At 40.2% G+C, this 18013-nt stretch overlaps 1 protein-coding gene across 1 annotated transcript in view; it reads right to left on the bottom strand.

Annotated features, from left to right (window-relative positions):
• Positions 1 to 18013, bottom strand: part of Dnah5 (dynein axonemal heavy chain 5) — a 236976-nt gene that overhangs the window by 46809 nt on the left and 172154 nt on the right. Inside the window, 7 exon segments of the mRNA XM_047556057.1 lie at positions 4317 to 4507; positions 4990 to 5104; positions 6549 to 6792; positions 14673 to 14855; positions 15777 to 15932; positions 16474 to 16790; positions 17381 to 17516. Coding sequence (XP_047412013.1) covers positions 4317 to 4507; positions 4990 to 5104; positions 6549 to 6792; positions 14673 to 14855; positions 15777 to 15932; positions 16474 to 16790; positions 17381 to 17516 — 1342 coding nt within the window.

The raw sequence follows: 18013 nt of genomic DNA on the forward strand, positions 1-18013 counted from the left end.
CCTCCAATCTGACTGCTTGCAGGACTCACTGGGAGAGACACATCTGGCCAGGTACTCAGAAGGGTGGGGACAGAAGAGATTGGAGACTGAACCTGAGACCAGAAAACATGGGGTATAAAGGTGATGTAGGGGAGTAAGTTCTGGGACCCCCACTACACGAGTGGAACCCAGGGGAGATTCCTGGGGTAAAGTCTTCCAGCGTGGACCAGCAAGTAGTGGGCGCTGGAGGTGTACCGAGTTAGAATCTCCAGACCAACTGACAGTCAGCAAAGAGCCTGGGACCCACCCAAGTCTAAACCCTGCCTCCAGGAATTCTGCCTGAGATTACCTCTCTCTCCAGCCATCCAGAGCATGGAGCATCCATCACACTCCAGAAGACCCAAAACTGCTGAGAAGAGAAGCTGAGAATTTTTTGAACTCCAACGGAAAAAATTCTTTAATTTTTCATCAATGTCTTTTTTTTTTTTTTATTCTTTTTCTTCTTTTCAATTGTGACCTTAATGATACATGGACATTTATACATATTCATATTTCTCTTTTTTCTCATTTCTAGAATTTTTGAAGCCAATTACTTTTCATGGATTTGTTTTTTTTTATGAACTAGGATGTTTAATTAGTATATTTTAATTTTGTTTTGTATTCATTTATTTTTATTTTTGATTTTTAAAAATTTTTACTTTATATATATTTCTCTCCTGTTTCCCTTGATTCACTTTCCTTCTATTAACAGTCAATCTCTATTGTTTTGTCTTTTACTCTTCCTTTAAATTTTTACTTCTACCTTCTCTCCTCCTTCCTCAAATCATCACATCCTATATCACTTCTGTCCCTGTCTACCATTTGAAATTATAAACCCTTTTGCACACTTGATGTTTTTATTTTAGGCACTAGCTGATCACATCATTTCTGTTTATTGTGATAATTAACATCATAGTAGGAACTATTGGTTTTAAGCTGTATATCATTTGCATTGGTTGTTGTTATTTCTCTCCCCTTAAACAGTGAGATACTGGAAACATTTAGGGACATTGTAAGTGCATAGGGTAGAAACTCTACTGCCTCAGATTCATACTGTTAGATGGGTAGACACACAAACAACATGAAAAAGCAAGGGAACAAATTTCCCCAAACAAACCAAGTTACTCCAATAACAGAATCCATCAACACCACAGTGGAAAAAATGTCAGAGAAAGTTCAGAATGAATATAGTTAAACTGTTCTGCCAAGGAATCAATAGCGTAAGAATGAAATCAGAAAGAAAATACAGAAAGTGAAAGATCACTTCAAAGATCACTTCAATAAAGAGGCAGAGAATCTGAAAAAAAAAAAAAAAGAAAGAAAAATTCTCAAAATGAAGGCAACACTCAACCAAATTAAAAATTCAATAGAAAGTATCACCAACAGACTAGATCACTTGGAAGACAGAACCACAGGCAATGAAGACAAAATATATAATCTTGAAAATAGAGTCAACCAGGGAGACCCTATGTTAAGAAAACATGAATAGAACTTGCAAGAATCATGGGATAACATGAAAAGACCAAATTTAAGATTTATCAGGACAGAATAAGGCACAGAGATACTAACCAAATCTTTTCAATGAAATAATATCAGAAAATTTCTCAAACCTAAAAAATGAAATGGAAAATCAAATACAGGAGGCTTACGGGACCCCAAATTTACGAAATTGCAACATATCACACCAAGGCACATATTATGAAAATGCCTATTACACAGAATAAGGATAGAATTTTAGAGGCTGAGAGAAAAATATCAGATTACTTACGGTGAAAACCTATTCAGATTGCAGCTGATTTCGCAACCCAGACCCTCAGAGCTAAGAGGTCCTGGAACAACATATACCAATCTCAGAAAGAAAATGGATGCCAACCAAAAATTTTATATCCAGCAAAATTAAGCTTCAGATTTGAAGATGAAATAAAAGCTTTCCATGATAAACAAAAGTTTAAAAGAATTCTCAACTAGAAAACCTGCACTACAGAACATTCTCAGTAAAATATTTCATGAGGCGGAAAAGGAAAAAAAAAGTGAAAACCAGCACTAAAAATTACACTAAAGTAATAGCCAATCAAAGGAGAAACTAATTCAAATTAAAAACTAGAAATAAATCCAAATGACCAGGAATACAAATCATATTTCAATAATAACCTTGAACATTAATGGCTTAAACTCATTTATCAAAAGACAGAGACTGGCAGATTGTATTCAAAAACAAGACCCAACATTATGCTGTCTTCAAGAGACTCACCTCATAGGCAAGACATCCACAGACTGAAAGTGAAATGATGGGGAAAAACATATCACTCATGTGGATCACATAAAAAAGCAGGGGTTTCTATCCCCATATCAGATAAAGTGGACTTTAAGCCAAAGTTAATCAGAAGGGACAAAGAAGACCACTTCACTCTACTGAAGGGAATTACACATTAACAAGACATAACAATCATAAATATTTATGCCCCCAAATAATGTAGTATCTACAAACCCTTCTCAATCTCAAGAATCAAATAGACCACAACATAATAATACTGGGTAACTTTAACATGCCTCTCTCACCACTAGATAGATTCCCCAAAACAAAAACTAAATAAAGAAGCTATAGAAGTAAAAAATACAATTGATAATTTAGATGTAACAGACAAATATAAAATATTTCATCCATCAATGACTGAATACAGGTTTTTCTCAGCAGTACATGGATCCTTCTCTAATATATACCATGTTATATAAGCTATCATATATGTTGGCATCCAATTGCAATATTACATTAATATATTTTTAGCATCTATAGTGTTATTTTGATAGCTCCCTTTCCATTGATATTAATTTTTGTGTTCTTGCTTTTTTGATTGGACTTATTTTTTATCCAATTTTAGCTGTTATGTTATAAATGTTCTTCTGAATACTGTTTCATCCCAGAGATTCTGATATTATTATTATTATCATTTGATTCAAAGCATTTTTACTTACTTTTCTTGTGCTTTCTTCTTTGACCTCTGAGATATTTATAAGTGTGCCATTTAATTTTGAAATAGTTGATATGTGGTGGTGGGGTTCTATATCTTTTAAGGTGATTAATTTCTAATGTAATAAATTATGCAGGAAACACAGTCTGCGTGATTTCAAAATTTTTTTAAAAAGCAATGGAAATTTTTTTTATATTGATTGTTTTGGTTACATACATGTCAAAACTGATCAAACTGCACACTTCAAATATGTGCATTTTATTGCACATCAATTTTACCTTGATGAAGATACAGAAAACACACACACACACACACACACACACACACATACAAAGAAGGTGAGATGGACGGTGACGATTATGATTAGATAAATTAATGAGATTCATGCTACAGTAAGAGTCACAAGAGAGCTCACTCCCTCTCCACGAGAGACTGCAGTGAGCAGTCAGCCAGCTGCGACCCAGAGGCGAGCGCTCGCCAGACCCGGACTTTGCTGCACTCTGGTCTCAGACTTCCAGTCTACAGATCTATGAGAAACAAATCCCTATCATTCGGAAGCCACCTAGTCTGTGGCAATTTGTTGTAGGAGCCTGAACTAAAGACACATGGTTACTTTAGTTTTTCAGAAATTCAAGAACTCAATTGTGAATGTATATCTGCCAACCTTCCATTCAGCTGTATTGCTCCAGTGACCCAAAGGAGCCACCTGTGAGCAATGCTTCACTAGATGCAGAATAAGTGATCCATGAGATGAGCTGCCCCTGCCTCCCCACTCTGCTCCAGTGACCCTGGTCCCTTTGCTTTACCTCTGTCACAGCACACTGACCATCACCGGAGGAGCACAAAGCCATCCCCTGCCTTCGACACTCCTCCTATGAATTGCTTTGTCCAAGCTTTGATCACCTGACAATCTCTGAGGAAGGCCTAACCTATAAACAATACCATTAAATAATCCATTTAAAGTTTTAAATCTCCCCAACCCACATTCCATCTCCCCTTTCTCGCTGTTTTTGCATAATGCTTACTATCTTCCCACATAATTTATGCATTATTTCATTATATTTTCTGTATTTTCCACAATATGTATAAACCTACAAGCAGTTTGGTTCACTAATCTGTCCCAAATACCTACTCCATACCCTGGTACACAGTGGGTCTTCAACAAATATTCATCATTCTTTCCATAAGTGAATAAATAAGATAGCTCACCTAAATGTATCTTAAATGAAATACAAGGAACCATGACAACCAAAGTGGTAATAATAATGCTGCAAAAGGCCTTCACCATAAGGCTGACATCTCTATCTGTGTATGATACTTTCTCCTGACCTTTAATAAGAGTGAGAAACTCTTCATGCTTCACTCGGTTCCTCTGGATGTCAATCTTCAGTGTCAGTAACAAGGTGAACAGGAATTTGTGCTCCTCATACAGCCCGCGGGCAGTATACTTATAAACCTCGTAGGTCATGTGCTCGATGATATTAGCAATCCGCTTGCTCGTAATGGGGCTCTTGACAGACCTGGGGAAGAGAGCTTGTAAATCAGACTTTTCCCACTGCCTTGTTCAATTGCCTATAAAAACAGCACCTTTAATGGAGAATAAGTAATTCTAGAGGACCAATTCTCATTTTCACATATTGAGTAAGCCTCCTGAATCTCAAATAACAAGCATTCTCTCAACATGAAATAACATAACAGAATCCTCAATGTTGTCCAAATCAATTTTACCTGCAGGGCCTTATCACTCACTACAAGGTTCTGGAATTTTTTTGTTTGATAGAAACATGTGAAACCCAAAGAATCAAATAAATGGATGAATAGTAGATACAGCTTTCTCTGGGTGTAAAATGACGAATCAGAATGATTTGGAAACACATTGGTAATTAATCTTAGATTGAAAAGGGGAAAGGATTCATGAAGAAAAAGGAGGTTCTAAATGTAATGTCATCATTCTGGTCCACAGATAAAGAATTCAGCGTGGCTTCCTGAGCTACAGACATACCTGGCTAGGGAAAGGTCAAATAAACCCAGAAACTGGCGGAGCGAAGTCTGATACATCTCATTAACCAGGCGCATCTCGGTGATGAGGAAGTAGAGGATGCTGCCCCTCGTAGCAACTGAAAGACAAAGAGCATGGATACATGTACTACGTGAGTGGGAAACAAATGGCCCAAGCAAATGGAAAAGCCTCGAGTCTAATGAAAACTACAACTTCTGTCATGTTGTCTTATCAGTGGCTGCCCACTGGCAATTGGGATCTAGAACAACGTTCATGTTTAAATACATTTAATCCTTATTTACAACCTATGAATAAGTAGTCTCCTATTTGTATTAATCAAACGACAGTTCTCTTTCTAGAATCTATTACAAATACATTTTGCTATGTTTTACCATACATGGAAAAGACAACCAAAGGGATTCCAAGGTTTTCTATCTAACACCCAGCAAGTGAGGCAGCCATTTAGGACCTCATTCTGAAGCTCATGAAGAGGCCGGCCCTAAAGTTGGCCTCAAGTTTGCAAAACAGGACATCACTAAGATGATGCTTCTGACTCCCCACCAGTAGATGATATAATATTGCTGCTATTCTTTTCCAGTAGGAATGATAGTTTACTGAAGGAGAGCCTCAGTGAATACTTATAGTAGATTCCTGGAGTAACCAATAAGTACCTGTTGCAAATAGGTGGCTGAGGATGAGCACCAGGGAGCCACCTTCCTAAGACACACTCTATAAACAAAGCCCTGGAGTGTCATTACCAAATGATGAGCAACAGTCCACAATACCTGTTATGGTTTGACTGTGAGGTGTCCCCCAAAAGCTCACATGTGAGACAACGCAAGAAGGTTCAGAGGAGAAATGATTGCATTATAAAACTCTTAACACAATCAATAATTTAATCCCCTGGTAGGGATTAACTGAGTGGTAACTGAAGTGGGAGGGTGTGACTGGAGGAGATTGGCATTGGGGAGTGGATTTGGGGTATTTATTTTGTATCTGGAGAGTGGAGACTCTTTCTGCTTCCTGATGATGCAAGAGCTGCTTCCCTCTGCCACGCTCTTCCGCCAGGTTGTTCTGCCTCACCTCGAGGCCTGAGGAATGAAGTTAGCCTTTTATGGACTGAGACCTCTGAAACCGTGAGCCCTCAAATAAACCTTCCCTCCTCTATAATTGTGCTGGTCAGATCATTTAGTCACAGCAGTGAAAAAACTGACTGAAACAATGCCATACTAACTCCTCAGATGTCACTAATTTATAGTTAGATGTTTAAAATAAATCTCCCTCTTGGCTTTCTAAATTAAGAATATGTTCATGAGAACCTTAAAGGATTTGCCAACAAACATGAATTATAAGCATCCAGAAACTTTATACCATTATATAATTTTTTCATCTCAAATTTGCTAACATCCCCAAAAGAAATCCCCAAAACATAATTGACCCCCCAATTATGTTGACCCCACTTTGCAGAGCCATTTGTATAATTGCTCACTTCATTCTGTTCCTAATTCTCGTTTCTTTCTCGCTGCACTTTCCTGTGACATGTTTTTCATTATCAGACTCACCAGGTCTGTATTCCTCCCGCGCTGAGTTAATTTGAATTTCTGTCTCAGCAGAGATTTCCAGCTTCTGTGTCACCTCCTCGGCTGTCTTTTTGGTGTTGCTCAGCACAACAATGAGACTCTCATCTTCCACCAGGGACCCCTGCGTACTGGTCAAGCGGCAAAGCAAATTGTCCTCCAGCTCCTTCATCCTTCTTTTGTTCGTGGTTACATCTTCCATGAGAAGGGTTCTTTCTTTCTCCAATTCCTGAAAATTCGTATAAATATGTTTTCTTCTCAAATTGACAACTATTCTCAGGACATAAAAAGTAAGCATGCGTAGCTGCCCTGGAGCGTCTGTTCTGTACTGAACTGTATTTACCACAGCTGGGGGGCAAGAAATGAGAACATCGAGGAGGAGGAGGAGAAGGGACCGAGGAAGAACAGGTGGAGAACAACACTGAATTTGCTTAAAAAAGTTACCAGTATCCCCCTTATCATTATTTATCATGTAAATCAAATCAGTTTTAGTGATTTGGGAGATTTTATTTGACATATAATCTTGTTTTGAAGGTAAATTCATCTGAAGACAATACATACATCTCTGATTAAATGTACTTACTTCTGCTTAGGTTCTTCTTTTAAGAGTTCTGCTGTTGTTTGAATGAAATTATTTCAAACTTCTTGGTTATAATAGTGGATGGATAATAATAAAGAGTTGGATAATGTTGTGAAAAGAAATTCTCTAAAAATTTAGGTAAGCAACCTAACCTGCTTTTAAATTGAAAACATTTAATATTCAAATTGAAAAATTTTCTTGGCCTTCTCCAGGAAAAGTGAAGTCCTGTATCCTCTGAAGGACCTGTAGATAGCTAGATAGGTGAGGCATAGGCAGCTATTATCCTTTTGGGCTCTCTCTTCCACTGGACAGCTTGGAGAAGGAGAAAGGCAGAAACTCATCTGAACAAGCCAGAGGAGGCAGGAAGCCCAGAGCCTGGAAGCCCAGAGGCTGGGGACAAGGGAGAACATGTACTTCTAGCACACAAGTTGAACATGAAAGTCAAATTGTTATATGCGAGACCTAACTTTGAACTTAAAGAAAAGAATCAAAACTGGAAAGGACCATGAGTAAATTCCATTTAAAATTTTTGAAACAAAGACATTCATAAGAGAGTTTATTGGTAGAGTTTTCTAAATATAGTGTCTGTTGACAATGTACCTAAATTTCACTGCAGTAATAAAGTGTAATTCCATATAACTACGATATGAGAAAACCTGGGTTAAACACAGGTGACTTGAACAGCAGTATCACAAGAAAGCCTTTCTGCAGTTCTGCACGTGACTCAGTGCCGCTCCCTGGGCACAGGGCACCAAGCCCAAGCCCTAGAGCAGCTCCAGAAAGGAGAGTGCTCAGCTGGGTGTTCAGCACATGGCGCCGCAGGTTGCTCAGACTCTACTCCCCATCGAGAGAGGCCGTGATGAATCAGAAAATCACATGAAACGTGGCAGGGCTGCTCATGAATCACACGATTAATTATGGGACTTACTGTGTTACGTTCCAGCACTCACACAAACACCAAGGGAGAGGGGAAGCCAGAACTGTCACTGGTAACCATCAGGCAGGTTCTTTCACTTTAGGGGTTAATAAAACTATTCATTTTTTATTTATCCTCTCTACAAATTATGTCTCGTCTTAAATGCTGATCATTCACAAATCTTTACCTGAGCTTCGCATCAGCTCCTTGCCATGTACCCTTTCATCCCTCCACTGGGGTTTCCAGGAGGGTCTCTGACTTAGCCACATCCGTAGAATGGAGCTTCTGACCCCGCCTGCGAAGCCACCCGACCTGTCTTGCCCACGGCAAGCGAAGGGCAACGGCCTTCACCCAGCTGCTCAGGCAAGACCCCCAGCCCTCCTTGGTCACTCTTTTCTCAAACACCACAGCAAATTCATCAGCAAATCCTGTCATCTCTACTTCAAAAACAGATTCAGAAGCTTGTCATTGCCGCCACCACTAGATCGCCACTCCAGTCCAACCACCTCTCCTTCAAAGTATGGGACCCAAACAGGCCTCCCTGTCTCCAGCCTTACCCACCTAGTCTCCTCCCAACCCAGCAGCCAGAACGATGCTCTAAAATGCACAACTTCTCTCAAAACCCTCCACTGGACAATCATTCAACTCAGAACACAAGCTTGATCTTTACCAGGTCTCTGAGGCTCTGCCAAGTTGTCCCCTCTCCTATTACTACGGGGACCTTATGTCTTACTACTCCCCGCTCCTTGCTTTTGCTCCAGCCACAAGTGACATTTCTGAAATCAGTGGGTGTCAGACCTCAGTGCCTTCGTAGGCTGGGAGCAGGGTCCAGGAATCTGAACTTCCAACATACCTCAGGAAGTGCCGTACTGTTCTGGGCACCATGGCTGGAGACCCACTACCTTAACAGCGCACAGTATGTTCTTGCCTCAGGGCCTCCGCACTAGCTGCTGACTAGTCAGGTACGTTCCTCTCACACAAAACACACTCCCTTCCCTCCAAGTCTTCCTCAAAAGTTACCTTCTCAGTAAGGCCCTCTTCAACCTCCCTACCAGTGCAGCCTACCACCTGATTCCTCAGATCCCCTCTTACCTGTCTGCAATAGCATGTGCTACCTTCTAACACAACAAACAACTTATTATATGTGGTGTTCTAAGGACGGCTTGGTTTTGGGGGTTTGCTTCGTACCTTCTTATACTCAATTCTCAGAACAATGCCTAGTACCAAAGTAGGCATTCACTCTGGAATGAATGATTAAAAACTATATCTGTTTTCAAACTGATAAACTGAAATGCATGGTGAACAGGAAAATCTAATCTAAGTGCCAGGCATATATACAGGAAAGTTCTCTCTTTGAGAACCATGAAGTTAAAAAATAAAAATTAAAAAATAGGGTCATCGTAACAAAATTGGTTTAAGGCAAAGAGCAAAGGTCACTGATCTCTGTTCTGTGTTCTAGACAGCTAATCCCACCAATTAAATAGTGGCCATGGGTACAACTCTTCCAAATTCTGAGCCCAGTGATTTAGGCCCAGAGAGACTCTAGAAAAGAAAATTCTAGACTCTAGAATTTTGTCTTTAAGCAAAACAAAAATTCAGAACTACTCTCAGTTCTCAATTTGTTGAGCTGTGGCAACTCAAGCAAAACCTGCTTATTAAAACTGCTTCCATCTGTCATCTGGCTACATTTAAAAACTTCCTCAGTGGTTACTTTAATTCACTTATCCACTAGAAGAGAATTTCAAATTTCAAGAAATGTAGAAATTAGAACAAACAAGTGACATTTAAGGGCTGCTATAAAATTCTTTACCGTAAGCAGTAATAATAAAAATCCTTACACTAGGAAATAAAGCAACAATGAATGGGAAAATGTTTAAGTTGTAAACCTCGCTCACTTGCTATCATCTCGAGTTCCCCAAGGAGAGCATGGAAAGATCCTCACCTAAAGACCAGTAAGGGAGGGATTGGAAGCAGCGGAAAGATTGACAGTTTTGACATCAGGAAGGCGGGTGAATTGTTGGCGGCGTGATTTTGATCATGTCACAAACTCTATCAGCCTCAGTATCTTCATCTGCAAAATGGAAATACAGCAGCTAGTGGAGTGATTGTGAGGCTGTCACCAGCAACAGGGCTCAGAGAGTGACTGGATTAAGACACTACTACGATTTAGGAAAGGACTGGCATGTTGAAGAGCCTCAGCACTCCATGTGTACGGCGGGACTATTTGGAATAACTGAGATATGGAATCATCAGTATTAGATGCAGGTATGAATAGGCCATGATGAAACCCATTACTCTGTATAACTAAAAGGTACTAATTTAATTATTTTTTATTTTTTTTAAAAATACAGAACCATGCTAGGTGTCTATCACTGGATGAACCTATAAAGAAAATGTGGTATATGTCACAAAAGGATAGTATTCAGCCACGAAAAAGAAGGAAATGCCATCATTTTCAGGAACATGGATGAACCTGGAAGATGTTATGCTAAGTGAAATCAGAAGACACAGGCAGATATCTTCTCACTTCTATGGGGAAGCTAAAAATGCCAATCTCAGAGGAGAGAGAAGAGTGGTCACCAAGGCTACAAGGGTGGGTGAAAACAGTTAATTGTGTATTTCAGAATAGCTAAGGATAGAAAGGATTTTGAATGTTCCCAACAAACACAAAGAAATGACAATGTTTGAGGTGATAGATACAAAGATTAGCCTGATGTAATCATTACACATTATATCCATGTATTGAAATATCACACTATGCTCTATAAATGCATACAATGATATATGTCAATGTAAAATAACCAGGTATTTTTTAAAGTTGACACAAAAGAAATGGATACCTCAGAATTTCACACATTATCATAAAAGTAAGTCATAAGGTGGGTAGCCAAAAAGGAACGCCTCCTGGAGACACCTAATCCTGAGTTCATGTTACTAAAGATGCATGCCTTTGTATCAACAGGGGCCAAAAAACATGGGCTCCCAAATCCAAAAGAGCACCAGTCCTGCTATAATTCTTCCCGCTCAATAACCTTTATCTTCTGTGTATTTTTTCCAATTATATCACATGCCCCTGACTTGGGCTTTCATTCTTCATCCCTGGGCCAGCCATTACTGGTCTTCTTGCTAACACTTTTCTCTGTCTTCACTTTCTTTTCTGCTCATAGTTATTCAGGTTATTTTGAAAGGTCCAAAATTCTCAACAGAGTTTATGAAATCTGGTATAATTTATATTTCCAACCTCATTCTACTGAAGAACCGTGAGATTGAGCTAAAATCATGCCTCTGTTGCTTATGAAAACCATTATAATAACATAAACATAGGTGGTGATGCATATAATGGGAAGCTATTCAATTTATGATTTTAAAAATAATAAATGAAAAGACTGAACATTATTGAGATGACTTTGACTAACCTAATATCATTGATAACAACACGAAACAAATGTCAATTAAAGTAACCTATATTTCCCAAAGAATTAAAAATAAGGCTAAGAAGTTCGATAAGCGGATGAGGACATATAATGGGGGGTGGGAGGGGTTAGCATTAGGTTTAGGGTTAGGTTTAGGGTTAGGGATAAGGAGAGCGGTAAGAATGAAGGAAAGAAGGACTGCATAGAGGGAAAAGAGGGGTGGGAGGGGTGGGGGGGAAGGGAAAAAAAATAAACATCATTGCCCTATGTAAACGTATGATTACACAAATGGTATGCCTTGACTCTATGTACAAATAGAGAAACAACATGTATCCCATTTGTATACAATTAAAAAAAAAAAAAAAAAAGAAGTTCAGTTCCTCAAAGTTTGAAACCAGTGAAAGTAAAATACTGTGAATAGTACAATTTAAAGTACTATTTGGAAATACAGAAGCAATCAGTATACTAAATGGAACACAAGTGGCCAAATACTAGAAAGATCATCTGTGGAAAAATAGAACGTTTGATGCTTGCTTTCTATTCAAGTTTGAAAGGCTGAAACGCTAACTTGTGACATGGTTTTGTTTTATTTTTCATTCATTTGACTGACATATTTCTATTCAACTACTACTTTAGTTACACTGTTATATAAGAAGATACTACTTTTTCAAATTAATATGATGGGGCACAATGAATCAAAATAATTTTTCATATAAAGCTTTTGCTCATCAAGAGATTATTTCTTAGCAAAGATAAATAGACAGACAGACAGACAGAGTCAGTAACACACATAGAGGGTCAATGTCAGCGCTCAGTAGTCTACATATTAAGAATAAGGCTGCCGTGCAGCAGAGCACAGTTGTGCATACCTGTTCTCCCAGTGACTCAGGAGGCTGAGGGAGGAGGACCACTGTTTCAAAACCAGCCTCAGCAACTTAGCAAGGACCTAAGCAACTTAGTGAGACCTTGTCTCTAAATAAAATATAAAAAGGACTGGGAACGTAACTCAGTGGTAAAACATTCCTGGGTTCAATCCCCATATCAAAAAATAAAAATAGAATAAGGCTAATAAGCAATTTTTAAAGGTATCATCCAGCATTACCAAAGATAATTTCTCTTCTGTACCCTACACAGGAAATAGGAAGATTAAACGAGAAAATTTAGGGATTTATTTTTCCTCCACCACCGGTGAGTCTGTAATACTGTTCTCTGTTTAGCAGCTCTGTGTTTTCTAGATTATGGGAAATGGCCCAAAGACATCAGAGATCAACTCAAACCCACCTGTCACCACCCAGACTGAGAAGATTCAGCAATGTAAGCAGATATGGGAATCTGGTGAGAAGAGTAAAGGCTGAAGAAAAACTCTAGGAGAAAGTAGACTTGTGGAAGTCCATTGAAGGTAAGCCCAGCACCCCACTTTTTGCATGATGAGACTTTACTTGGGGAAAAAACTCTATGTGTTATATTATAATGGGGTTCAGGGTAACATGACCCCCTGTTATTTTAAAAGAGGGCAATTCTTACATTTTTGTAAGAACTCTTTATTGTAAGTCTGTAACAGATTTTGATAATGAGACAACAGTAAATGTGTAATTTTCTCAATCACTCAATTTCCCAAGAAGTGAGAAGCCCAGCTCTGGATCCATGTGGGATGTGCAAGGCACCCATCATCTTTCCCAAGAAGCTTCCAGAGCTCCTGCCTCCTTCTGCACCTCTGCTGCAGGAAGTCCAGCTCGCTGCTGCTGGTGGTGGTGGAACCAGCACCTGTCAGGCCAAATTACCTTCTCCAAGGAAAGCGTGTCATCTCAGCTGACTTCAAGAAAACCAAGGACAAGGACACCACGCAAACTGCCACCAAGGTCCCTTATCTCCCTTACCATGGCCACTGAGCCAGAGCCCAGTGATGGGTGCTGGCCCAAGAGGCCCTCAGAATTCCTGCTTGCACAACAGTCCATGCTGTAGATCAAAAATCCCAGTCCTTCTTCAAATAACTACCTCAACTGAGACTTAATTCAGGACTCAAAAATAAACGAGTATGTATTCTGCAGGCTGTTATTACCTCAAGAGCCAGAGTGTGGCAAGAGCCACAGCATCAGTGCATGTCACACTGAGGTCAACCAACAGCAGGAACGGAGGAAGTTGGAGTAACTGCTGCTAAGGCAACTTCCGACAGGAGTCTCTATGATCCATGTGCTATAAGTTAAAAATAAGAAGAGAAGATTCTGGAAAAGGGGAAGGGGGAGAGAGAGAGGAAGGGAAGGAGGGAGCATGAGACAGACACATAGCACAGCTTAGAAGAGTCACACACAGGAAAGGTAAAGACAGCGGGTGGTGCAGAGGCAAAGATCCTGTGGATGGTCTTGCCCAACAAACTTCAGGACCCGTAGGAGGGGCCTTGGGTAAACTCAGCTCCTCACTGCCGAGGAACCCAGGAGGAAGCCCACAGCAGCTTCAAGAGTTCACTCGGCTTCGCCACAGCAGCCTCATTAAAATCCTTGACATCTCTTTGCTTAAGACTCACATGTTCCCTGGAGGAAATGCTGACTCAGAAAAAGGAAGTTTATAAATCCTTGGCCATTTTTCACTGAGCATTATGTTATTCCACAAAAGAGAAGTAAAGGAAAGAGACACAGAGTTGTATTTCTAGAGTATCATTAAGCCAGCAGCTCCAAAGGGTGCACAATCAAACTCCAGTGTCACAACTTCTAAAGTCTCATACAAGGCCCACCACGTTATCTGAGAACTCTCTTAGATTACGGTTCAGAACTGATGGTGTTTGTTGTCTGAGTACAAAATTTCCACCTTATATTCTAAAAGTGTAACAAAGAATCAAATGAAAGCTCAGCCTAAATGTTTATTGGAAAACTGGAAGTCAACATGTGAGGAGAATTCACAACAGAACAAACTTTTCAGAAAAATAAGGCAACAAAGTACCAGAATAATAATGCAGAAAATGAAACCAATACACTCCTATCAATGTGGAGAAGAGCAATAAATAACATGGGTGATTTGAGAAACATATGAGTAGATAAATGGTGAATAATTTCCTTTAGGTAGAAAGAAGATACTTGTCAATTAATGGAGAAAACACAAGTAATTATGGTGGGAAAACTCAACCCTGTGACAACTTTTCTCATTTTATTGTCATCAGCGAAAGGCTCAGCACCAGGCAGAAGAGCAGGTGGCCACTCCTCACCCACCTGCTTCTCTGTGAGAATGACCCTCCCCAGGAGCTGGTCCTCCAGACCCTTCATGGTGACGGTGAAGTCAATGATGGAGGTGCGAGCGCTCACTTCAGGGGTGTAGGCTGGATTGGGCAGCTTGGTGGTGATGTACAGTTTGAAGCCATCCATGACATCTACTTCCTTGTCACCAACTTTCACCTTTTCCATAAAAAGAAAGATGAAAGTAATCAAAAAAATCACACTTTACTGTGCCCTTTTGCATAGGATCAAACATCGCTTTAAACAGTTTGGTAACTGGAGATGATTTGTTTAATAAAAAAAGAATGGTCTTTAGGTACTCAAAGGGCTTCAAACTGCGGAAGGAAGGAGGGAAGGAAGGAAGGAGGGAAGGAAGGAAGGAAGGAAGGAAGGAAGGAAGGAAGGAAGGAAGGAAGGAAGGAAGGAAGGAAGGAAGGAGGGAAGGAAGGAAAGGAGGGAGGGAGGGAGAAGGAACCTTCCAATATATACCAGGTAAGAAATGCAAAATTTGGCACCAAAACTTTTGTGATCACACTACAGAAGCAAGTTGGAGCCCTCACCCCAAATTTTTTCAGAGGTTGAGACTGACGGTGCCAAATATGTACCAAAAGGTTATGAAGAGCTCAGTATTCACATGTTGAGATTTTTTCTGGGGAGAAAGAGCAAGCCCCCAAGCAAGTACCAAAACTGGTTTGACAGAGCAGGTAGGGGCAGCTGGTAGGGGGTCTTACAGGGTTTAAGAGGTGGGCATGGGCACACACAGGTGCTTGTGTGGTTTGACTTTCCAACCAGTGCCAAGGGAGGAGGCATCGGCTTTTCTTATCAGCTTTCCCAGATGTATGGAAGAAGGGGAAGCATCATAGAGGGGCTTAAAATCTATCCACTGTCAGACATCAAAGTGGCATCAGCTTCTTCACTACAAAAGTAAAGTGTATATCCCTGAAAGTATTGCTCTTAAACACTTCAATCCCAGCTCAGGAAGGGAGTTCCTCTCACCACTGACTATTTGAGTTGCTGCTTATTGACGGAATTACATCTATGTCTCATTTACCGGGTCCCACGTGGGTGATCTGCACACTGTTATCAACAGGTTTGACCTACCTTAAAGGTAGATCCAGTTTTAATGAAGTTTCTTTCCAAAACATTATCCAGAGCTGGATCTAGTTCCTCCCCAACATCTTCAATAAGCAAGGGCCTTCCAAGAGAGAGGCTGTCCTCCAGGTGGTTTCTGAAGTACTTGTGATTGAGAGAAGTGATCTAGAAACAGGACCTCAGCGTTAGACTCTTACAAGTCTCAGGATGCTACGCACAGAGATGACTGATGTCACATGGTGCCTACGGCATGCTCTCACGGGGGACAAAGAGATTTTTAGAAGTCCTTGGCTCTGGATGACCTTTCTTCCCTTTCACTGGAAGCAGTAAACGAAGGCTGGGTGGCAACGGTGCTTCCCCCCACCAGCACCTCTTCTGAGGCAAATAAACTGGAATAACGAGGAAGTGCTGCTTATACAGTGGAATGGAGCTCTGCCCATCTGTGATCAGGGACAGCCTCAGACCCAACTGAATGGAGTCAGATGCCATTGGAAGAGGGTATTCCCAGGGATGAACACAAGGGCAAATAATGAGATTTGGGGGAAATTTTTTGTTATTAGGTTTAAGCTGCCATCTGTTACTGCTGCTATCTAGGATGACCAAGAAAGAATCCATAGGCTTTCAAATACATCTTTGTCTTGGATTCCTAGTAATCTGGGGCAGGAAAACTTGATGAATTATATAAATGTCCTCAAATACAAATTACCTGGAGTTCATTTCCACTTTCTTTATTTTTAATCCAGATCTTGCCTTGAGTCTGTGGGTCAATTAGCAAAGGATAGCGTGACGCTTTTGTGACAATAATGCCATTCTGAATGGACAGGTCATCATTGGGCAGACCTTGGAGGTTCCATTCACTGATAGTGGGAGCATCAATCAACATCTCATTGAGATTTAGATCCTTTCCAAATGGAATTTTCCGGGCTTTCATTTCCTTCATCCAATCATTTAGCAGCAAATCTCGAAATTCTTGGTTAAATGGACCAGAATAAGATAGAAAAGCTGTAGCCAACAAGACATCACCTAAAACAGAAACAAACACCACTGAAATATGTTATGATCATTCTTATAATTTTTTAGCACGTCAAAATTTTAAAAAATAATTTAAAAGATGGCTATTCTTTTAAACCAAATTCCACAAATCAGATTGTAACCCTGTGCTGCCATGCTTTGTAAATAAGCAGAAGTTTGGTTCGTTGTTAAACCATCCAGTTGGCCTACCAAGAAATGACTTCTAGTAGTCAACCCTGGGATTATTTGGATTTTCGTTACAAGTTAGAGGATGAACTCTGAGTTTAAGAGACACAACACCTCAGAAGACAGACCCTTCATTTCAAAATGCCCTTGGTCAATATTCCCATGCTCTCACAGGAGAATTCCAAGGTGACCTGATCATTTCGGTGTAAGTCATCACACCATCTAACCAGGACAGCATAGATATCAGACCACTCTCCATCTCTCTGAAGCGGCTGGAGACACACACACATGCGCACACACACACACACATACACACTATGAAATCTGAAGTAATCAAGTACTGCCTGATCAAAGCGTAAACTTCCTAACTTCCCATCACTATCAACATGATCTCATTAATAAAAGGATTCACGGACCGACGAGTCTTTTGGTTTGCGCTGCAAACTCTTGACTTTGCTCTGTCCACCTTTCTTTTTCGCCTGCCAAGCCACTGATGAGTGTGGAAGCTGTCTGCATCTTACGTCTGCAACGCTCTGCATCTTCAAGCAAGGTCTATAAGAGGACATAACCAGAAGAAGACTTTATTGAAAGAAATAAAGCATCTGGCTCAGAAATGTAACTTTCAGGCATACAGTATGTGCTCTCTGGACAGGTGAGCCATTTATTTCACAGGAAGCATAAGATCCCATTTCTGTGTATCTGTGTCAGCCCAAACCCATCTCTAATGCCTGGCAATGAACTTCGGGGAATTCCTTCAGGTGGAGCCTTGAACCAAGTGGTCAAGCCCTCCCCAGATATGAAAAACTGAGACACCATGGAAATGCACATCACTGATGATTTCCTTTTAAAGAAAAAATAGGATACAAGCATACATGCAAATATCTAGAGAAATATATCACATTTCTTTACAAAAAAAGTAAAGAAATGCATATCCTTAGTCAAGAATCAGGAAGTCTCTCATGTTAACGGTCTGGTATCGTCACTGCTCAATCTCACTCCACACCTCCCATACTTTGGATGAAACTTAGATTAATGCCCACCAAATGTGG

This window comes from Sciurus carolinensis, chromosome 6 (assembly GCF_902686445.1).
Source record: "Sciurus carolinensis chromosome 6, mSciCar1.2, whole genome shotgun sequence".
In the NCBI taxonomy this organism is placed as follows: Eukaryota; Metazoa; Chordata; class Mammalia; order Rodentia; family Sciuridae; genus Sciurus; species Sciurus carolinensis.